General features: G+C 46.6%; 2 protein-coding genes across 9 annotated transcripts; one reads left to right on the top strand and one right to left on the bottom strand.

The window, feature by feature from the left end:
* Positions 1 to 7: 7 nt before the first annotated feature.
* On the bottom strand, positions 8 to 18,639 carry LOC119125808 (dedicator of cytokinesis protein 7-like). 5 transcript variants are annotated; one of them, XM_037256670.1, is made up of 50 exons: positions 18,388 to 18,635; positions 16,858 to 16,945; positions 16,077 to 16,255; positions 15,850 to 15,918; positions 15,633 to 15,759; positions 15,121 to 15,333; positions 14,854 to 14,939; positions 14,709 to 14,775; positions 14,397 to 14,546; positions 14,159 to 14,239; positions 13,815 to 13,971; positions 13,598 to 13,728; positions 13,362 to 13,455; positions 13,107 to 13,269; positions 11,127 to 11,244; positions 10,604 to 10,674; positions 10,370 to 10,508; positions 10,164 to 10,265; positions 9,985 to 10,071; positions 9,642 to 9,873; positions 9,365 to 9,529; positions 9,113 to 9,288; positions 8,603 to 8,704; positions 8,121 to 8,207; positions 7,849 to 7,944; positions 7,633 to 7,773; positions 7,418 to 7,531; positions 7,169 to 7,339; positions 6,869 to 7,008; positions 6,613 to 6,782; positions 6,389 to 6,501; positions 6,065 to 6,247; positions 5,867 to 5,993; positions 5,697 to 5,781; positions 5,487 to 5,583; positions 5,285 to 5,419; positions 5,028 to 5,180; positions 4,784 to 4,942; positions 4,597 to 4,697; positions 4,333 to 4,525; positions 4,117 to 4,260; positions 3,854 to 3,985; positions 3,749 to 3,763; positions 3,377 to 3,502; positions 3,211 to 3,300; positions 2,448 to 2,684; positions 2,236 to 2,379; positions 1,997 to 2,103; positions 1,738 to 1,911; positions 8 to 1,458 (listed from the first exon to the last, which is right to left on the bottom strand). In XM_037256670.1, exons 1-50 carry the CDS (start codon positions 18,435 to 18,437, stop codon positions 1,416 to 1,418), a joined length of 6,324 nt encoding a protein of 2,107 aa, XP_037112565.1. In that variant the 5' UTR covers positions 18,438 to 18,635; the 3' UTR covers positions 8 to 1,415. The 5 variants fall into 5 exon arrangements, with proteins under 5 accessions (XP_037112565.1, XP_037112564.1, XP_037112568.1 ...); XM_037256669.1 differs by having other exon boundaries at positions 6,362 to 6,501; XM_037256673.1 differs by lacking the exon at positions 8,603 to 8,704 and having other exon boundaries at positions 6,362 to 6,501; positions 18,388 to 18,634.
* Positions 11,733 to 12,995, top strand: LOC119125919 (angiopoietin-like protein 8). Of its 4 annotated transcripts, none has more exons than XM_037256897.1 (3): positions 11,733 to 12,214; positions 12,397 to 12,540; positions 12,638 to 12,995. In XM_037256897.1, the coding sequence occupies exons 1-3, from the start codon at positions 11,918 to 11,920 to the stop codon at positions 12,803 to 12,805; spliced, it is 609 nt and encodes a 202-aa protein (XP_037112792.1). In that variant the 5' UTR covers positions 11,733 to 11,917; the 3' UTR covers positions 12,806 to 12,995. The 4 variants fall into 4 exon arrangements, with proteins under 4 accessions (XP_037112792.1, XP_037112790.1, XP_037112793.1 ...); XM_037256895.1 differs by having other exon boundaries at positions 12,391 to 12,540; positions 12,638 to 12,992; XM_037256898.1 differs by having other exon boundaries at positions 12,391 to 12,540; positions 12,692 to 12,992.
* Positions 18,640 to 22,099: the final 3,460 nt, after the last annotated feature.

A 22,099-nucleotide genomic window follows, 5' to 3' on the forward strand; every position in this document is an offset into this window, starting at 1 on the left:
CAACGGCTTGATGCTCTCATTTTATTCTTGCAGAAGAACAAGGGAATTTGATCAATTAGTACAGTTAAGTAAGCGTTGTTTTCATCACATAAAAAAAAAAAAAAAACATCAGTTCTCATACTCAACAGGGAGTTATAATTGGGTTCCAAATGCCTTTGTCCTGTTTTCTTCCATAAAATGCATTACTTTTTATGGAGAAACCCCTGCTGGACATTAATGAGATGTGCTTTCCCCCCCACCAGGGGTTATTTATTTTACAAGTCTTCTAATTAGTCAAGAGATACTATTAAATGTGTATACAGTACTTGCACTAAAGAATGTGTCAAACTTTCATTTTGACTACCCTATAAAGAATCAAATGGAAAATATACAACCAGCACTATAACTGAACTCAAATATAAATACAAGTGCAAAAAACAGCACATATATATACTCATCCTGTAACAATATTTAAGCCTTAAGCCATTAAATTGTAGGAAAAGTAATTTAATAGAAGACAGTAATAGAAAAAGCTCACGTAAATAAATAAAACATTTATCGAAGAGGTAAAAAAACAACAACGGAGTCTTGGTAAAACAAGAAAAGCACTAATATTTCTACAACAGTGTGAGTTTACAATAGTGCAAGATAATTGTGACAGTAGTAGTAAAAACAATATCAGTTCATTCAGAGGAGCTCAAATGCTGTGACATCACAGAGTGGATGCAGGGACCTGGTTAAAGTCACAGTTTGGACAGATTTGCTGAGGCAGTGCAGTGCGTTTTGTAGCAGGGCGTCTGACTTTCAACATCATTAACCCCCGGCAGGAGTCCGACCGGGGACCTGAGGCCTGAAAGAAAACTCACCTCCAATCAACAGTGCAAATTAAATTCCTGCAATAGGGGGGTGAGGACGGCGGAATGTCAGTTAATTTGGTGTGTTGACGGCAAGAGAAAACTCCTGGGAAGATCATAATTGAAAGTCTTGGGCCACCGGCGGTGATTCCCAACGATGTCTCAACAAGGCAGCAAAACAAAGCAAATAAAACGAAAATGAGAAACCCAACCAGTTTGGAGTCTAAACACATCTAGATCCAAAAGATAAAAATTGGTTCTGTTAAGACTTTGTCCAAAGCGTCTTTTTTGGTTTCTGTGCAGGCGCCTGTTGAAGCGTGAGAATGGTGCCACAGTCGCGCCTTTAGAAGAAAAAAAAAAATGTTTGCAGTGCAGATAACCTTCCAGTATAAACAGATGAGGTGTGAGAGTGGCAGCAGGGAGGCTCGGAGTGATGTGTGTATGATAAAGACGTAGGGGGCGGGTGATTATCGCACGACAGGGTGTCGAGCGTGTGTGTGTAGTAACACATCGACATTGTGTGTGCCTGTGACAGTTGCTGTTGGGACAGGGCAGGTGGCGAAGCTGTCAGTCAAATTGGCATCAGCCCTCGACTCTTCGGAGGCTAGAGCGATTGTAGGAGTTCCTGAAAGAGAAAGAGGCTGTTTTTGTTCCTGAAAAATGACCTGCAAAATTCAGAAAGCCTCCGCCATTTTGTTCTATCTGCATCATACAATGACAAAAACATGTCAACATTGTTGCATCATGCGAGTTTTCATTTCCTGATACATTCAGGCTCTCCTTCTCAAGTGTTGCTTTGCTTTGTTGGAAAAGCGACATGATCTTATTTTGTTTGTGTGTGTATGTGTCAATGTGGAGGCGTGACATGAGTGTGTGTGCGTGTTTGTTTAATGTCTCATGTTACCGCTGTGTTTGTGTAGCCAGAGTCGGCAGGGTCCGGTACAGCTGTGGGATCTTGTGGTTGATGAGAGGACCCAACGCTTCTTTGAGTTTATTGTAGTTCCTCTCCAGCTCTCGGTGGTATTCCTTTTGATCGGGCCCAATTAGAGCCTTGTTCCTCCTCAGAGCGTCCTCGCACCTGCACGCAAAGGAGGAGAAGAGCCACTTAAGTGTGTTTGCCTTTAACAAGGCACATCAGGCAGGATTATGGCGCACGTCATCACCTCTTGGCAAAATCTTTAAAGCATAAGCGCAATTTGTTGTGATGGCGAAAAAGCTTGGGGTCGTCGGGAATGTCAGTGAGAAAGACCTGCGCCACCTCCAGGGGGCCCTGTGAAAAGAAAGGGGGGTTGGGGGGAGGGGGTTACTTATATGCTAAGGAATGCACAGAGCCTCACATGGATAAGGGGGGGGGGGATTTACACTCCATTTGACACTAACACAATAGCCAGTGACGGCTCACCTGGTTGACGGTGGTGCCCACGCAGCCCTGCAGCACCATCTGCAGCATCTTGGAGTCAGCCGGGTCTTGATTTGTGGCAAAGGCCAACTCCTGCGTCTTCTTCTGCATGTCCTCAATGGCGACCTCGATGGGCACCAGAATAATCTGGAAAAAACAAAATATTGTAAAAAAAAATATAGAAATAAAGGCCGAGTGTACTAACTGGCACCTACCTCCTCCTTGTGAGTGACGTTGACGCGTGTTTTGATGTATGGGAATGCGTGCGACGTCGTCAGGATGGTTTTGCGCTTGTACTGCTCGTGCAGGTCTCCGTGGGCACGGCCGTCCAGCGTGAAGGGCGTGCAGTACATGAAGGTACGCAGGTTGTAGTTCTTGTCAAAGTAGGTGATCCTTTCCTTCAGCTCGTAGGTGTCGAAGAACGGCTCCACGTAGGTGATTTGGAGGTAGGCCTGAACGGAAGACAGTGATTGATCGCACGTTTGAGAATATTTGACCGCTGTACGGAGATAAAATAGTTTACATTAAACTTAAACTCCTGCTGTCCTACCACATTCCAGAATAATTCATTTTAAGGCTGTTTGAAGATTAAACTTGACACCCGTGACCTTTGACCCAGTAAAAGTTTGGACACAATAACAGTAGAAATAAACTACAGTAGACACATATTTTATACAATTTAAGATGGCTTGTGAATTATTTTATTTTAGAAGGGCAATCCCAATTATTTTAATTATTGTTTCTTATGTAATGTCTGTGAAAAATCTCAGTCATCCAGGTCATGGTGATCTATGTGGACTTAGGTCCAGTCAATTCAACCTTTGTGAATATATTATGTAATAACCAAATTTATCGAAGCTGCTGAATATGCAGTAAGCAACAAATAAATACATGAATTAATTTGTGTCCTGAATATATATTATCTATGAGTTTAAATTAAGTACTGAGCTAAAGCCCCTTATTAGCAACCCGTGTTACCTTGTTGGGATTCAGTTTGCTTTTGTCCACAGGGTTGGAGTCCTTGATTATTTCGACCAGCTCGTCCCCAAATTGCTCCGAGTAGAACTCCTGCGTACCAAAGGTATTAATGTTGAGCATCCATAATATCATTTTGATTGTTTTCATGAATGATCAATAGACGTGCCTCAAGTCTATGGGAGATCTCAGCCAGCTTGGTAATTGATGGCTCTTTGTAGACAAATTCCTGCTCATCTAGGTCCCCAAATCGAGAGCCGTAGAAACCCACTCGGAAGTAGGTGCCGAACATTCTCTGAAAACTGGGGGTATTCGGAAGGCAATGAGTCGTATTTATTTGGAAATCTCTTATATTTTTGTAACAATAAGCTCAATAATAAATCTTATGTAACTCACCAGTCAATCATACAGTTGGCGGAACGTGATGAAGCAATGAATGACCAAGAGAGAAAATTGTCAATACAAAATAAATGAGCAGAGCATTTTTACACATCAAGCACTCATATTGTCGATATAAAGAAGTTTTAAATGAAGGCATTACCTCCCACCCTGAACTCTGTAAGAGAGATCAAAAAGAAAACAAATGTCAACAGAATTGATAATGATTTTTTGGTTGTTTTTTTTCCAAAGTGATGCTACAGCTTACTTGGTTGTAGACTTTGTTGAAGGCATCTTGCAGCTTTCCGTGGACCGAGGCCAGCTTTTTGAAGTCTCGGTTGGCTTCGTGGATGGGCAGAAGAATCTTGTACACCTCATTTATGGCTTCGTACATGGCGGCCTGGATTTCAAAGCACAAAAGGAAATTCACGCTTGCACACATGCTGCCCTTTGGCCGCATTAATATGCGGCCATGTGTTGTGTTAACACAGCCTGGCCAGCCAGCATGTCCTTGGAAAATGATGGTCGCACCATGTTAAAAGAAGCAGCTGCTTGCTCCAGGAGGCCCACCAGGCCCGATTCACTGAAGTACTTTCCAGCACAAATACCCTCCTCCTCTGGTGATAGGACATCATCTGATACAGCTGACTCCTCCAGGACATTGGAGGAAATATTCTGTGTGTTGGAGGGGAGGACATCAAATTAGATCCAGCTTTGCTTTTGGGGGGGCACAATTATCTCACTTACTTGAAAAGTGACACAGCCGATTGGCAAGTAGCGGCAGTCCTCCAACATGTTGAGGTATTCGGCCACCAGCGCAGCGCTGTGGACGAGACAGTGGGCCGCCTCGGCGTGGTTCCCTCTCTCGGAGTGCTTGCCCGCCATGTTCTGAAGCCACGTGAGGCGAAGGTCTGGGGAGTTTTGGTAGCCCTTTGCAATCCTGATGTGATCGAGAGTAAAATTAACCCCTGGAGGAGTACAAATATCTGAGTTGGACATGTATTCCATTACCTGTACATCAGGTCAATGAGCATTTCAGGATCTTGCTGATGCTCCTTCATCTTCACAGTATCGGTGAGAATCATGTGCAGGTTGAACACCAGATCCTGAACCTGCAAAAACGAGCACAATTAATGTGATGTTGTTCTATGTCAAGGGATGCAGCACGCTGAAAAAAAAAAAGACTTTCTATACATACCTGATCTGGGAAGGGGGTGTCACGCAGCTCTTCATCCTCCTTGGCGTAAGTCAGGATGGTCTTGAGGGACCGGCGGAGGTGTTCTTCATTAAAGGTCTGTGAGGTCCCCACCAACGAGGACAGCGACATTGTGACCTGCATCTTAACTCGGGCAAAATTCTGCTCCAAAGACAGAGAAGACACAAGCTCTCTGCATAAATGCTTGCGTTATCAGCTTTCGGTCTTAGGATGCATCGATACTTACATTTCCTATCTCAAAATTTTGCCTCATGAGCAGATAAAGTGAAGCAGAGGCGTGACTTCTGACAGACGCGATGCTACTGCTGCAGTGGCGCAGCAGACGCAGGCACAGGTCAGCACAAAGCTCAGTGTCCTCTTCAAACAGCATCTCTGGAAACTTAACACAAACCAACACTGTTGTTTGCTACAATGTACTACGCAGACAGAAACACACCTAAATTTAAAAGATTTGATTTTATTCCCAACTAAGGCTGCACATACTTTAAAGACAAGCGCTCTCTGTGTTGTGAAGCAGTGCTGCAGGAAGAGGGCGCTCTGGTTGCCTGCCATGCTGTGGAGCAGAACTCTAAGCACGCCGCCTAACACGCTCTCCTTCAGCTCTGAAGCCACCACAGTCTGTAAAAATAAAAGACGTGAAAACAATCATAATGTAAAGTTAAAGATTAATTGAAGATCAATTTACCTTGACTACTATCTCCAGAGTATCCAATACCACCAGAGACGCCTCTGTAGAAAGATTTCCATCCACTACAGACTCCTGCTCCATTTCAGTCTTAGTCCTGATTTGAGGTTACAAATAATTAGCCAGAGGAAAATTTCTAAAATACATGAATGCCGAACGACAAATATGCAGATGCTTGTTGTAATTTGTCCTTAAGAAGAACAAACATACTTATCAACCCTGTCTGTGTTTTGTCTCCAGTGAGTGACGTTCTTTTTCCACCTCACGTTCTCCTGGCTACCATAGGGGCTCCTCTCTACACATGTAAAGACGTCGCAATTTCCAACACACTTCATAAACACTCCTGACAGTTACGCGTACACTACTGCGCTATCTTTTACCTCGGCAACGGCGCACCATTTCCTGACGAGCGCCGATGGTACCGAGAATGGCCTCCTCCAGACGGGCCTTCATGTCCTGAGACTTCTTAAACGTCAAGCTGTTGATCCTCTCCAGAGACTTCTTACCCTGCGCACGAGCCATCGGAGAACTTAAGCATATGGATGACGTGGTTGCTTTAGAAGTCCGCTTTTTGTAACCTTGTATTCAAAGCAGGAGATGCAGAGATGTAGCAGATCCAGCAGGCGGTTGATTTGCTGCACCGACAGATCCGACACCCAGCGCTCCAGTAGGGAGGCGTCGGCGTTTTTCAGCACCCAAAGGAAGCACACCAGCAGAGTTCGGCTGCACTCGGCAGACAGAGAGCTGCCCTGGCGCCCGGCCTGATGAGGACACACACAGAGTAGTAAACAAACTCGAGTAAAAACATCAACAAAGAAGCGCGTGCAAAGAATAAACGTGTGGTTTTAAAAACAATGTCTGTAGTGTAGCCTCACCACTGTGGGAATTGCAAATGGGTTAACCTTGGCATGCGGCAACGGGGAGCCGGCAATCGCCATGGCAACAGACTGACTGATAGTGCCGTCGAGGTCAGCAATGTCGGCGTGGGCGTGGCGGACTCGAGACGGCGTGGAGTCTGCAACGAAATAAGAGATGCTCTCTCAGGTGCCGTAGTGCCGACAATAAAGCTCGTGAATCTCCAGGAGGTGGGCATTTTGAACAGGTCTGCAACAAAGCGATTGCTGACCAGAAAAGTCATGAAGCTGATACAGGGCCTCGGTGACGATGGGGAGGAGGGGCAAGTACAGCTGAGCGACGTGGGCTCGGACTTGAGGGTCGCCGTAGCGAGGATCGCAATCGTGGCTGCACAGCAGGGCGTGAACTGCGCTGATGGCTTTTTTATGAAGGAAAAAAACTCTGCAGGGGGTAAAAAAAACAAAAAAAAACATACGTAAGATTCAAACGCAACATTAATAATAACTGCACATAAAATCACAGGTTACCCTTCTCCTTCGGGATCAAGTATGAGCGACAGCTCGGAAAGGAGCAGGCCAGAGAGGAAGTGCTGTTGCCGAAATGGGACAGAGAGCTCAAACATAGTCGCCACGCCTTGGTCTTGCGCCACACTGGAAAATGCTGAACCCTACACAGACAAGAAGGAGAGGAGAGCAAATGTGACCGATTCACTTCATACGCACTTAAGGATGTGGAGCTCCATCCAATCTGTCACAGTTTCAGAACATTGACATTTGTCAACGCAGACATTTTGATCCTACATTAGAATTAGATGCTAATTGAAATACCTGTGAGGTGGTGGAGGACGTGGAGGGGGAAGGCGACGCCGGAGGGCTGAGAGTTGAGCAGGGCAGGTTGAGGACGACGTAGTGCTCGTGACTGCAAACAATGCGGATGAAGTCCATCCGTAGAGCGTTCAGAGTGCTCGGGTTCGGCGTCATGTGGAACTTGTTGCCAATCTGAGACACAAGGTTGTTTCAAAAGTGAAGGCATGGGAGCATCCGTATTGAAATCCCAGAGCAACGCGCAACTTTTACCTGCTTGTAGTAGGCGCGGATGAGGTTGAACACGAAGCCTCGGTCCATGAGAGACAGCAGGTCATTGAGGAAGAAAGCCAGGCTGCTGTTTAACCTCTCCACGAGCTCCACATCCTAAGTGTGCAAAAAGAGGACAGACTGGTCATAAAGAAAAAAAAATAAAGAAAAAGAGTCTTTCTTAGTTAAATTTTCTAGATTTATTTAATGGAACCTACCTTGTGGTATCTGCTGGCAATGTCCGAACTGATGGCACAAACAAGCGCGGCAATGTCGTCCACAAAGCGGTCCGGGAAGCGCTGACGTCGGGGGACGTCCACTTTTGAGGTGAGGAACAAGTGTTGGGCCATGCTTTTCACCTGCAAACAACAGAAGCTTTGTGATAACATCGCCTTCCTTCTGTGGGAAGAACCCGATCCCAAATGTTCGCCAACCATGATCTGAAAGAAGAACCAGGCCTGCTGCAGCGCCGCTTCCCTCACGTTGCTAGTGCTGACGACCCACTGGAGAGCCAGCTCTTCGTGGAGCAGCTAGACGAGGACCGAGACGCGGCAAGTTTTAGATCATATAAATTGAAACCGAATGAGGCGGAATTCATGCAAACAAAGAAAATCTACAATGAATTAGAACAGGCGATTGTAAATGACACAAAGAGTTGATGAAAACACAAAACACTGGCTGAATTAGTTTGGTCGACGTGGTTTACCTTTTTCATAATCTGCCTCGCGGGGGCCGAAAATGAGGCCACGCTGTCCAAAAAGGCAGACATGCGAATGTTGCTGCGGTCGTTTGCCTAACTCGGCGTGATGGTGAGGTGAACACACACACATACAGATGAGGACAACGTGGGGGGGAAGGGGGGGAGTGACAAATGGAACTACAGTCGTCGTGTGGCATGCAAGAACTCAAAAAGCGGTTCGGAAAGCGACAGATGATGAGAAATGCAGGTGGGGGGGGGTGCGGCATGCAGAATGAGAAGCAACCTGTGGAGCACAGAGATAGCAAAGGAAAGGACTGCTGAGAGATAATCCACCAGATTAAGGGCTGCACGAAAAATCTAAATCAGACCACTTGTTTTGTTTTGTCGAGAGAATCCCCCTCTTAATGGCTAAATAATTCGTGATCTCAAAATCGTGCAGCTCTAAACCGCGATGGAAGCTGGTGGGAAGGTTGCGAGGGCTTCGGCACCTGCTTGAGCTCACAGCTGGAGTTGGGGTTCCGGCGTAGCACAGATCTGGAGCCCCCGGGGGCACAAGCAGAGTTTACCCAGGAGTGGGAACGATCAATGCCCTGAACAAGAATACACACGCGCAGACACACGCAGACAGTGTGGCAAGAGGCGAGGGCACGGTAAATAATTGTTTGGAGAACTGCCATCAAAGCCAAAATTGGGGGAAACAGAGAGAGCAAATCAAAGTATGGGAGAGGGAAACAAAGAATTGGAGCTACACAAAAGGCACAGAAGCACAAAGCGTAATTGACATTAAATGACATAATTCAACATAATTGCTAATTGACTCTGCTGGAAAGAATTGAGGCAAAACAGAACAGTAATTGCAGCATAACGGAGGAATAATTCCACAAAAAAGGTGCTGAAAACATGACACGAATATAAAATGGATTCTTTGAAATATGTCAACAAATACAATGTGACAACAAATAAATGGAAAGTAAGGCTTTGAATGAAAAGCGGGGTACCTTGCTGCCGATGATCCTTTGCACTTCTTCGTCAGGAGAAACTGGAGAGCTGGGCAAGTCGGGGTCGGAGTTGCTGATACTTTTCGAGCGGGCCAAGTTAAGGCTGCTCGGCCGGCCCGTCGCTCTGGAGAAGGTGGCGTACTGCAACGGCATCTCGTAGGACATGGTGCCGGCATCTGGCGAAAAATACGTGTCGGAAAATTACGACCAATCATACGAGGTTATTTTCCCCCTTTGGACTCAACAGCTTACTTGGCGGCGGAATTGTTGGCTCAGCAGTTGGCAGACGGAAGCAGTAGTGAATGTAGGACGCCAGCAGGTTGTTGCGTCCGTGCTGGTCCAAGTTGCCCTCCAGATTTTTGTGGATTTGGTTGACCAAAAGAGCCATGGCTTCAAAGGCGGCGCGGCCAAGATTAACTGCAAACGAGCCAAGAACAATATTGAACGTGGGGGGGGTGATAAATCACAAGCGTGACTCACACGGAAACAAAAGCTGCGGAACCAGAATCCAACGTTAGCGTGTGCTCACCGATTTGCCCCGCGATGACGGGCGGGTAGACGATGAGCTGAATGAGTTTGTTGAGCAGCTGGTGGAGGAACCTGACGCAGGTGTCCAGCAGTGCCCCCCTCAGCGCGGCCATGCTGGCCTTAAGCTCGCCCTCCATGTTGGCCTCGGTGATGATCACGTCTTTGAGGCGGAAAGGGAAGGAGTACTCCTCCAGCACGTACACTAACGTAAAGAACTTGTCCAAGTGGGGGTCCTGGGGAATGTATGACACTTGAGATATTTTTAGAAATTCTCGACATCTGGAGGCGAAATGAAGTGATTTTGTCACAGGTTCCCTGAGGTTTGGCAAATATCTTTGGCGTACCTGTGTGTGCACTGAAGACGTCGCTGTCACCTCCACGTTGAACACACCTTTGTGATTATCCACCCACTTCATGCCTGGCAGCTGAACCTGCCGAGGTGACACGCGACCCATTTAACTCAGTCAACTCGCATGCCGAGCTTTTGCTGTCATTTTCCATTTGTCACGTCGAGCCCACTCACGTCGGGGGTGAGCACCGAGTAGCTGGCCGGGGGCTTTTCCACCGAGACGGGCAAACTGAAGGAGCCCGTGCGCAGTCGGCCGTGCTGCATTAGAGGGATCCACTGCGGGCGGAAAAAAAAAAAAAAGGAGATGCGTGTCTTACTGGCGGTTAGGCTACAGAGGGAGCTGTCAAACAGTGCACTGAGCGTGGGTTGAGGTTTCTCACAGTGTAGCCCACTGGAGTCTCCAGGGGAGTGTTCTGTTTAGGTTGGCAGCTGATGTGGTAGAAGGTAAAGAGAAGATGGTGGTTGTCTGTGAGGTTGGCAGGAATTTTTAGCTTCATCTCCTCGTAGAACTCGGGAGACCTGAGGGAGGAGGGTGGGCAAAAGTTAAATACTCATCTTAGCCAAGGAACTCTGTAGGGAATTCCAGCAGGCATGTTGAAGAAACAGGATCATACTTGTTGTGGTAGATGATAGGGGTGCAAGCCTCTTTGGTGAACTCGGCGCAGCTCGACTTCCCAAAGATGACCTGCACAAAGACACGATGACGAGAAGATAACTTTAAAAGATCAATAGATGGCACACATCAGGCAGCGTCATCGGCCAAACAGTTTAACAACAATACTTGCGCCAAGTTACCTGTCAGAAAAGTTTTTATTTTTTTGGGGTGTTGTTTGAGGTGGTGTCTCCATTCGCTAAAACATCAACAAAGTAGTTTCTTACTTCTTACACAGGTTTGAAATTGCGCAATACTTGGAAGGAACATAGCCTCTCCTTTTTAGGGGTTCAAATTCAAGTTTATGTGTCAAATTAACTAATCCATCTTCACACAGGCTCACTAAATGTCCTTCATCCCAGCCTCTTTCTCCGCTTTGAAGATCTTCCACAAAAGACGTCTATATAATATTTCACCGCCCTGCGGCTGTTCTTTTCCGAGGGAATTACATTCTCTCACGTGGCGGGGAAAAGGCGGTGACTCACCGGCAAAGCTTGGCTGGGGTCCTCTGCTGCCATGAACTGAACTTTCACAGCGATGTTCCTCACCGAGCCCTGGCGGCTGCTGAAGTTTAGACTTTGTGGGTAAACGTACAGCAGGTTCCTGACAGGCAGAGAGAGGGCATATGAATTGATTTTCATTTAAAGTTTTTAAAACATTCATTGTGAATGCATGTAATAACATTCAGAAAAACACACTGTAAAAGTGTGACCTAGAACTGACTGCGCTTGGTGAAAGTGACCCTACGCCAGGCTACTTCAAACATTAGAGGTAACTCAAGGTCACATCTTAAAACAGCTGATTTTGCCCCACCCCCTCAAAACATGTTTACTCACCCACTACTGACACATTAAGTCTGTATTTGATACAAAAAAACGACTTTATTGTGACAAAAAAATAAATAAAATGAAGATACAAATGTTTGTGACCCATCTCGAGAATGTCAATGATTGCATTTTTAAAGAAGGTCACAAGGACCAAGGTCATGACCTGTGATCGAACCATAACCGAGCTAATGTTTGACCAATTCTTGCATGTACACATCTAATAAAAGGCTCGTCAGCTGCCCTCATGCTTCATCCTCCAGTCGGTATGCCAGTGAGATATGTCCACAAATGCTCAATTGTTCATTATGCTGGTTGTCTGACTTTGAAATCAGGACATTGTCCCTAAGCGACTTGGATTGCAGTCGGGAGAAAAAAAAAACAGCGCCTTTGGACTGACAAAGTGAAAGAGAAGATAAATCTCCTTTGAATTTGCGGGTGACTGCTATCAAATGATGATCTGGAGCCTGCGCTTGTTTTATTTGTCCGCGTTACTCGGCGCAGTTCGCGCCCGCCCCGTCAAGCATGCGGACAGAGCGGCCCCGCGGGAGGACGTCAACGTTCTGATATTTGGCGTCCTTCAGTTGGGCGAGTCTCTCAACAGCGTGTACGAAAACACCGAGGGCAAGGTGGCTAACATTCTGCTGACTATGAAGGAGCACGAGGGCGCTCTCAGGCGGCTCGGCGAGCAGACGGCGCAGGCTGGCGAGGTGGAGAAACAGATGAAGGAAGTGATAGAGCTGCTGCAGGTCAGCAAACACAAGATTGTGTGCGTGCCGTCGTTAGAGTCAATGCCCGTTATCGGAAAGCAGAGCAGCATGTCGCTCGAGATGAAAATCAGAAGTCTAGATGTGACGACTGAGCACACACAACAAAGTGGCTTTGAGCGATTGAGGATAATACGTGCAAGATGCTTTTTTGGCAGGAGCAGATGTTCCAGCAAGAGACTCAGGCCAAGACGGCTGAGGGTCGGCTGGCTGACATCGAGCGGGAGCAGGCGCAGCTTCGGACCAAAGTGAAAAGCTTCGAGGCCTATCTAAACAGCACGTTCCCCGCGAGCATCAAAGAGCTGCAGGTGAGCTGAACTTTCCCCGTCACACTTGCCAGACAGCGTTTTTAAGTGGGGCGGATCTCACCGCGAGGCTTATCTTTATGGGCTTCGCCGATTTTAGGAACGAGCTGCCTTTAATGCCAGTATCTTGAAAGGTCTGCTGCATTTGACCCAGTTTCAAAAGCAGAAGATTGACAAGCACGCCAAGCAACTCGCCGCACTGCAGAGGCTGGTGAGTGGCGACGCAAGCGTGGGCTCGGCATTGTCAGTCTTCAGTGAAGCGCTATGAAATTTCAAAAGGATGATCGTCGTCATCGGCACTGAACACCCCCACGGCACTCCCTTTCACCAGTGTAATGTTATAAATGTCACCTTATCAATTTGTTTGCTGTTGCATATTATGTATTGCGTTTCGTGCACTGTGTTGATGATTAAAGACCTTGTATTTAAAACGTTTCCACTTACTTTGGTATAAATAAAACTTTTATTAGCTCATTAAATTGAGAATTTCCTTCCCACGCAAGAACACAGAGAGTTGATTGGTTAAAGAGAAAAGGGGAATGTGGTGGGGCTACTTTGTGACTGCTCACCTGTAGGTGGTATGCGGCGTATATACATAACGAGCAGGAAATTCCAGCACTTCTTTAGTGGGGCGGACCCGCAAGTCCGGGTAGGGCTTAACGTGCAGCAGCTCGGGTGACAGGCAGTAATGAGGCGAGTCCGGCGCCGGGGAGATGTCGATTTTCAACTGAGCTGTGAGCGGGAAAGAGCGACGTGGACAAATGAGATCTCGGTCGCTGAATAAATTTAGGGAATAATTGCTTGAAAGCGACTTTAAAGTTCACCTGTGACAGGCCTTAGTCGGCGCAGGACGGAAGATGGCCGCCGCATGTCTGCCAGAAACTTGTATAAATCTTCGTCACTTAGTCTGTCACCTTCCTATCAAAAAGAAAAGCAATTCAGGTTTTGTAAAGCAAAATTGAAAAGCTTAGAGGGCTTTCATATTAATTATGCGACATGACGTTCATAACCTTGAAATGTCTGAACCATCTGTCTGTGCCAACTACTGTATTTAATGCACCTGTTTGAAAAAGTTGGTGACAGTCAACGTGGCCGGACGGAAAGTGGCAAAGTTACACATGTCGTCGCTGACACTCAGCCGCTCATATCCCCGCTTCTTCTTCTCGTTCCACGTGCCGTGGCCTTTGCGCTCTGGCAAGGGGGAGAGACAAGCCAGATGATGCAAGATAGCAAATGTTGAATATTTGATCTCATCATATCATGTCTGGGTGCTGTACCAGAGTCGGAGTCCGGGTCCAAGCGGTCCAGACTTCCCACGCTGCTGACGATGTTGAGAAGGTGAATGGCTGTCCAGGCGAAAGGCATTCGAAAGCAGCCGAGGCGATTGCAAGACTGCTCTGCCTGCAGACGCAGTTTCTCCAGCTTCTCCTTGTGCTTTTTTTTGCAGAAAGACGTAGCCGTTACGTAACATAAAAATTGAAAGCGATCCAACAAATAAAGCCAACAGAGTTTGCAAAGGCCAGTCGATTGGTAAATATTGCCCCGGACAGAATTGAGCAATAAGACAGTAAGATCATCCCCCGTGCGTGCCGGCTGCAGGTCATGACCTCTGTGACATTACCTTAGAAGAGTCGGATTCTTTCATGACCATGTAGGGTTCGCAGCATTCTCCGATGTCTCCTTGCTGGAGAACCTTTTCGAGCTGCAGGAGCAGAAGCATTCATATTCGGCATCATTTGGACGAGACACTTCAGAGAACGGATGAGCTCATTCATGAGCCAATGAAAGAACTGTCAGCATTAATTCACATTACTCCGCGGAATTACACCCCCCCCCCCCCCCACACACACACACTTTACCTTAATGACCAAGAAGATATCAGCGGACGGGTACGTGATGGAAAATATGGCCGAGCGCGCCAGAGTGGAAATGGCGATGTGAGGCGTGTGGGGCTTCAGCAGGCTTTTCATCTGATCCGAGTTCAGGTCGAAATAGAAATCCTCGGAAATCTGTCGGGAATCGAGCGATACGGGAAAGGTTGGGGGCGGGAAGAGATGGGAAAAGGGGGAAGAAAATGCCACAAGGTAAGGCAGGGCCAAATTCAATAAGGCCTGCATGAGCTCAGCGTTTGACCGAATTAATGCAATTACACTGATACAATACAATTATACCTTTTTCTTTTCCTTGACATCATACAGGGCGAGCGATCCAAATATCGGTTCGATTTCAATCTCAAATCTGAAACCATAAAGATGACCGTTAGTCTCTGTAATAAATGCCAACGGGGAAAATTGCTGGACTGCACATATCACCCACTTGAGAGAGAGACACTTGACCATGATTCTCTGACCACAATGTTCTTTGGGCACTTTGGGGACAGAGCATCGCTCCACAGCTTCGTCCTGGATATATGGGGGGAAGAAAAACGCGCACACACACAAGCAAAAGCGTCATGGCAACGCGTGATGGCAAGAAAGGGAGCAAATGGAAAGCAAACGCAACATGCAGTGAGGACGTTTCAAATTCTCTCGGCCACATCCTGGGAAAATAGCTTGGACCCAAGAAGTCAACAATGACACACACCTCATCGGGGGGCGGGTAGAGACCCAACAGGTCACTATGGCGACCCTGCAGGCGAGCCTCTATATTGTGACAGTCCATGTCCTCGGGCCCTGTGCGCTCCAGCACGGACGGCAGGAGCACGTCAGGGGCCGAGTTCTCCAGGTCGAAGATACTAGACCCGCAGCTGCCCCGCGGCGTCTCGTCGATGCAAGTGGACCGCCGCTTTGCGTCATCCTGATGAAAGAGACGAAGGAGGGACACACACACACACATCATGTGTTCAACAACTCGTTCCAGATGCTGTTGAAAGCTGAGGTGAACAATGTGCTTGGGCTCAAATTTCTTTTCCTTTATTCATCCAGACTTACGTCAGCTCATGTGGCCAATGCGTAGTATTGCGTAATGTAGTGTCAGATCATTAGGTACACCTGCACATTCCAAACTTGCTTATATTTGTGAAGCCATACAGCTCTTGCATTGGATCTCGTGAGACTGCAAGTGTGCCTCATGAAGTGACAAGTGTCTGAAGCTACCTGGTCGTCTTGGCGCTCGGGGGCAGCGGCTTCATCCAGCTCAAAGTTCTGTTTGAGCAGACCTCGTTGCCTCTCGCGCTGTCGCTCGGAGCTGTGCGGGCTGAGCATGGTGCTGTAGTGCTGATATCTAACAAAACGGGGGAGCAGAAGCAAAGTTTACACTGGTGACGCGATTAAAACACAGGATTCAACTGGTTCCCGTGCATGTGGCAGTTACTTTCTCTGAATGACAAGCCAGTCATCTGTGTAGACAGCCAAGGCATCTCTCACTCTGGGATCCAGTGCCCTGTGGAAGAAAAAAAAAAACACATGAATAATTAAGCAGAGTGTGCCCTTAATATCCTTCAATGTCACAGAGAGAAATGCTTTGTTCCAATATCGACGTCACATTTGTCACGCGCTATCGTAAAAATTGTGTTTCGACATGAAGGACGGCTTGCTTACTCTTCCTCCTCAGGCAGCGGCGGCTCCAGCGTGTTACACTCCTTGTCCATGTGGTGGAGCTCCAGGTCGTCCTGAGGGAACTCCACCAGCTGCCTGAGGGGGCCGAGCTCCACCCCGGGAGCGTGACTGCTCACATATTCCTCAAAATCCACCGGCTCCACTACCTCTGTCAGGGGTAACTGCAGAGGAAAGAAGACAAGAAGTCAGTCAGATGTCTTAAAATCACATGAACGCAGTTATGCTTGACTGACTCTGGGTTATCCCATTTTCCCTCACAGACCGAGTCTATGTCTGAAAACATGTGTCGCCCTTCCATCAGAGCATGTACGACATATCTAAACACGGCATCTTAAACAACAAGCCTTGTGCATTCATAACCTTCTTTTGAGGAAGGAAAAAAAAAAAAAACGCTACCTCTACAACAGGGGTGTCAAACTCATTTTTGACCAATCACAGACTAGTAAAAACTGCTCAAATAGTTTAAATAGATGAATTGTAATAAATATTACTAGCAATATCTATTTTTAAAAAGTGAAGGCAATTTGTAATTTTAGTAATGACACCCAGTCAATGCATAATTTGTCTTCTCGGGCTACATAAAATAATGTGGCGTGCCATATTTGGTTCCCGGGCCTTGCGTTTGACACCTTTGCTCTACAAACTGCGGTAACAGTTTTTTAGTCCTTCTCTTTGAAGCCGTTTCAACAAAGCTCCGTCCATTGACTCACTAATTGCAGCTTTCGAGCCAGGGGTAAACAAAGTTAAATACGGGGTGACTCACGGGATGGTACACAGTTCCTCGCTTTTTGGACATCAGGGGTGAGCCGTACTCTCGGGACACTTGCTTCCGAACCTCTGCAGCGACAGTCCTGACAAAGAAGAAACACAAGGGATGAAACAACAACAGCAACAACAAAAGTGCTATATGTCAATAAAAATGAAATATTAAAAGCCAAGATACCCTTACATGATTAATTGAGTATGGGCATTTGATGTAGCACCGCTAACTAAATTGAATCTAATTGTACTACCAAAAAAAAAAAAAAGACAAAACATTGATTACAGCATTCGTTTTTGCGCCAAGGCCGCAAAAGTTGAAACTCCTTGTTTTCAAATCCTAATCCAAGGGACCTTTCCAATTCTTTCTTCTGGAAGCTTTGATGCTGTTTCCCATGTATTATGCCATCACTTTTGTCAAGATGATGCTCAGCCAACAGCTGTTCTCAATGGACATCTCTTACAAAATAATTTAAAAAAAAGAGTCGAGCTGGCGTACGGGCACGGTGCCGGAGCTCGGGCTCGTCTCTTTGAGGGAGTAACAGCAAATGACAGGCTTTAAGAAGGGGGGTGGAAAAACAACCCCACCACAATCCGCCTCAATAAGACACCAAGCAGCTGCAACTAGAAAGTCACCGAATAGCAGTTTGTATCACGCGGACAGCTGCAATGGCGAGGCCTCATCATTACATACATATGGTCGATGTGTTAACCAATCTTTTCCCACCACTCAAATTCCATGAGCCAGAGAGACCCCCCCAAAAAACTGAGACCCATTCTGTGGAATGCCTTGTTTCTGCTGTTCAGTCTGAGCACCTCGAAGTTAAAACAGGAAATGGGAAAAGCTATCGACCACAAGGGCAATAGCCAGCACATAACTTCCCACCCTTTCCTGCATCCGGCAAGACACAATAGTGCAGCCGAGGAGAGACGAGCTTCATGGAAACAATACACTGACTGGAACATCTCTCTGTGCTGCTATGCAGAGTGCTCCACAAAATGCATTCATGTGATGGGGTCCAAAATGATAAACACTCCTCAGGAATGAGTAGTGAGATCAATAGTAGCACTTCCTGTTTTGTTGTGTAGAAAGACTGCAAGGTTAAGCCACAGACACTTCAATTAAGACTGAAGATAAGATGATTTGCAGGTAAACCCCTCAACCTCCGGTTGGCAAATGGGGAAACTGAAGCTGTAAATAGATTAACACACACTGCCAGAGTGTTTTAATGATATCAAGATGACTGGCTGTCATGACTGTCCACGCATAACGGGAAAACACAACGCTGTCACAATTAGCTACTAGCAAATGACGTCACACTAGCGGCTTAGCTTTAGTTGTACAGTTGGATGACACTCGCGCGAGACACCACTAATAACACTTTAACGGCCTATTAAGTCCTTTTAATTAACACTACCTCCAAACACTCTTCCATTAAATTGCCTAATTAAAGTAATGAGCTAAATTGGTTATGCTACACCTTAGAAAAAGCGCTTCACAAGGCGGCACCACAGCTAAACAATAACTTCTCACCGGTTGATTTTGTGAGCAAACGCCCGCCTTTCGCTCGCTGTGGACGTCATGGCGTGTCCCCATGTAACAGTAACTCGTCGAAGACGAGCGGGGGTGGGGGGGTACTCTCGTACTTTTACTCCCGTCCCGTCCGGTGTTGTGTGTTTTTGTGGTGAGGAGGGCGAAAGGGAAAGAGAACCAGAGAGCGCTTCCTCCTCCTCCGAGTCCACGCTGGGAACCTGGCCGGGATCCCTTGTTCCTCCTAGTGGTCGGGAGGCAAGCCAGTGTCAAGTCATCCGTGAGTAACACGTTTACTTCCGGTATTGCTTGAAAATAAATGACAAACACGCTCATCATTTAATTTGGCGTATGAGACGATACCAGTGCTACTTTATGTTTCGGAATCGACTTGGCCCAGTTGCACAATTTGACAAGGGACGCCAAATATACAATGATATCATTTGCATAAAATACATCGAATGAACGTGTCATCTCTGTGAAACGGTAATCGTTATTTTGATGTATTTCCGTTCTGCTTGCGCTGACTTAAGAGCCTTCTCGGCCTCCGTCGTACCTGCATAACGCAGATAGCTCACCTGACCGGTTTGGAGAATTTAGGAATTGTCAGTCAAATTCAAATAAATTCTGATCTACACATGCACACACGCGTAAACAAATTATTTATATAATAGTGTATCATAGTGTAATTTCTAGCCCTGAAACGTGCTTTAAAAGACGTTTAGACGCAAGGACAACAAAGTAAGAATGAAAACTCGAAAGACAACTGTACAGTAGTTCTTTGTTGTCACGTCAAGCTGTGCGGCTGCACAACACCGACACCTATCGAGGACATCGAGGCTGGCAACGTCATCCTCAGGTGCGATAGGGAGAAAACTCCTGCAGATGGAGCTGTAGACCACGAACGAAAAAACAAAACAGCCGGTTGTCACATTTGACCTCTACGGGAGATAGCGCGTTATGAAGTATTCTGCAGTTTTTTCAAACATGGTACTTTCATAATGACAGAGCTATAATTGATGCACTGAATCTTGAAATTTGTATATCCATCTATTTTTTTTATATAATTCTTATCCTCATTCGGGAGATTGGTGATCTTGTGCTTATCCTAGCTGAGTTTGGGTTCGAGGTGAGGTACTTCCTGGATTGGTCACCAGACTATCAATCACAAGTCCCAAATGACCATTCACACCTTTAAAACAATTCAGAGTCTAAATGTATGTATTTTCATACAAATGACGAGTGACAATGACTAATGGTTGAGCTGTCAGTAGATTGTGACGGTCCCTCATCCTCAGACGAACTCATTCCATACCCACCAACAGCTGCCTATTAAGAATGAATACAGCCACGCCGCAGCAGCCTCTTCCTCCCCTCCTCCTAGCCCACTATTCAGCACCCTGGAGAGCGTCTGCAGGTAGCCGAGCTGCCTTCAGTAAGGCGGCTGGCTGTATGAATGGCGTAGTAGAAAAGGTCATGAAGAGACAAAAGGCTGAAAAATGTGGTATTTTCTTAAGCCTTTTTCTCTTTGTGCTGCTTTTCTTCACAAACAGAACACGGTTCGTGCAAATCAGAGGCAGGAAGCTGTTTCTTGAATGCGACTTGCAGTGTTTGTGTGACATTGCAGCGTCCTTGTCTTGCCTGAGTAGTTGCAAGCCCCACCTCCTTCTCTGAGCCTGCCTCTCCTCCGTTTTTCCCTTTTCTGCCCGCACCTTACTTGCCTCGCCGGCTTTCAATTCCTCGACCGGCACCATTGTTCCAGTGCCCAGCCCCCACCACAGCGAGACCCCCCCCCCCTTACACACACACACGCCCCTCCACCTCCTCCTACCACCCCAGCCGCCGCCACTGCTGTGCAAGCGAAGAACAAAAGAGCGAGTGTCAGACACCACCCACTAGATCTCTTTCACTCCACGGCCCCCACCTCACTTCCAGATGGGGTTGCCTTCTTTTTTCCCCAAACAAGGTTTCTCTCAACCCCAAGAGTCCTCCAAAATGGACCCCTCCACCCCGAGAGGCCATTACTCAGCTGCCCGTCATCCACCTGCTCCACCGCCACGCGCCCATAGCCGGGGTACGCCCATCCACCCCCCTCCCCTTGCCCCCTCGTAACCTTGGCCCCCTCCATCCCGCTCCACTAGGGACTACTATTAAAATCATTAAACACTTTTTTGGAGTGAGGGGCTGCTTTCAGGATTTTAAGAGTCCCCTCAAATCAGATAATAGAGCAAAATTAGCTGTATTTAAAAAAAAAAAAAAATTAAAGGGGAAATCAAGTAAAAAAATGTCTTTATAAAAATATGTTCTATGTGTTCCCGCATATTAAAACAGAACTGTGATTAATTTTGCATTTGTGTTTGAATTTAGCAGAAAAATTCACAAATACATTCTGACCCTCAGTTTGATCTCATCAATAATACTAACATCAATCTGCCTGCCTCAGCGGCGGCGCAGCACTACAAGGGCTCTTTTTTTTTTTTTTTTACTCCCGTCAAAGTGTCATCAGCATCTACGGGAGAAGCTCGGCGTCAACCTCCAACCTTGTCTCAACCTTTGCCCTCCAGGCACGGCCAATGAGGTGATCCAACCAGAGAATACATCTGCTCATCCACAGCTGTTAGCGCTCCTGTGGAAGGGTTGGTAGGTTGCTGGCAACTAAAGCTAGGCTATATATTGAGTTAATCATTCTCCGAGGATTGGTAGACAGGTAGACCCACAAGAACCACAGCCGGTTCTTAAAATTCCTCACCAAGGATGAAACATTCCTATGAATCTGGTAGAAAACAAATACTGCTAGCATATTGCTATTCATGTTTGCTACATAGCAATCAAAGTCTTTTTACCTCAATGAATATAATTTATTATTAATAATAGCACACAGGGGCCCAAATGTTTGTGCTGTGCCTATATTTCATGCATGCTAGCCTGCAACTCACTAACAAACATTTATGGAAATGTTCCCCTCAGTGTGTACTGCATAATCCATGCAGATGTATGCATATAATGTATTTATGGCCTCTTTACTGCACTCACTCTGGACATTTTGCAGGCCGCCTTGGCTGCAGGAATTGAACCCCCCTCCCCAACCTCCCCCTCTTTCTCAATCATTTTAGCTACCTTCCCCCACCAACACCCCCCCAACACCAGCATCTTCTGGTCCCTAAGGGCACGAGCACCCAAATCAATTGAGAGAAAGAAGAGTGCACTGCGGTCCTCCCCCTACATCTGTCAGGGAGGGACCGCAGGATGGGGGGGGTGCGCTCGTGGGGCCCAACGGGAGGAACAATATCACTCCATCTGTCACAGAGCGTTTCATCTCAGACGGGATGAAATATAGCTTCCAAATACATCCAGCTTTATATCATCTGATATCATTTACACGTATTAGCTTACTGCAACTCCCAGAAGCGGCGCAGTATAGCGAGCGGCTATTTTGTATTTGATTACCGTACACCCACTGGCGAGAAGTCGCCAACCGCCTTGCAAATCACACTTGAAGCTAAACACCATGAATATCCCCCACAAGACATAACAGCATCACATCGAAAAAAAATAACATGTATGTATACAATATACATATATATTAGGGGTGTCGTAAAAAAATTGGTTAGAATCAGAAAACTGAGAGTGAGTGCGGTGCAAGGGCCCTCGATTTTTGCACAGCTTTCTGATGTACACTCTCATGTTGACATCATCAAATCACACCGAAGAGGCT

The sequence above is a fragment of the Syngnathus acus genome, chromosome 8, assembly GCF_901709675.1.
Source record: "Syngnathus acus chromosome 8, fSynAcu1.2, whole genome shotgun sequence".
NCBI lineage: Eukaryota > Metazoa > Chordata > Actinopteri > Syngnathiformes > Syngnathidae > Syngnathus > Syngnathus acus.

Bases quoted from the DNA above. Each gene is read 5' to 3' on its own strand.
- LOC119125808 (XM_037256669.1), bottom strand. From the start codon at position 18,437: ATGACGTCCACAGCGAGCGAAAGGCGGGCGTTTGCTCACAAAATCAAC. The intron at 9,874-9,984 runs GTACGCCAAAGA...TACATTCCCCAG, and splicing joins CGTCTTCAGTGCACACACAG to GACCCCCACTTGGACAAGTT. The intron at 2,104-2,235 runs GTGAGCCGTCAC...TTCTTTTCACAG, and splicing joins TGGGCACCACCGTCAACCAG to GGCCCCCTGGAGGTGGCGCA.
- LOC119125919 (XM_037256895.1), top strand. From the start codon at position 11,918: ATGATGATCTGGAGCCTGCGCTTGTTTTATTTGTCCGCGTTACTCGGC. The intron at 12,215-12,390 runs GTCAGCAAACAC...CTTTTTTGGCAG, and splicing joins AAGTGATAGAGCTGCTGCAG to GAGCAGATGTTCCAGCAAGA. The intron at 12,541-12,637 runs GTGAGCTGAACT...CGCCGATTTTAG, and splicing joins CGAGCATCAAAGAGCTGCAG to GAACGAGCTGCCTTTAATGC.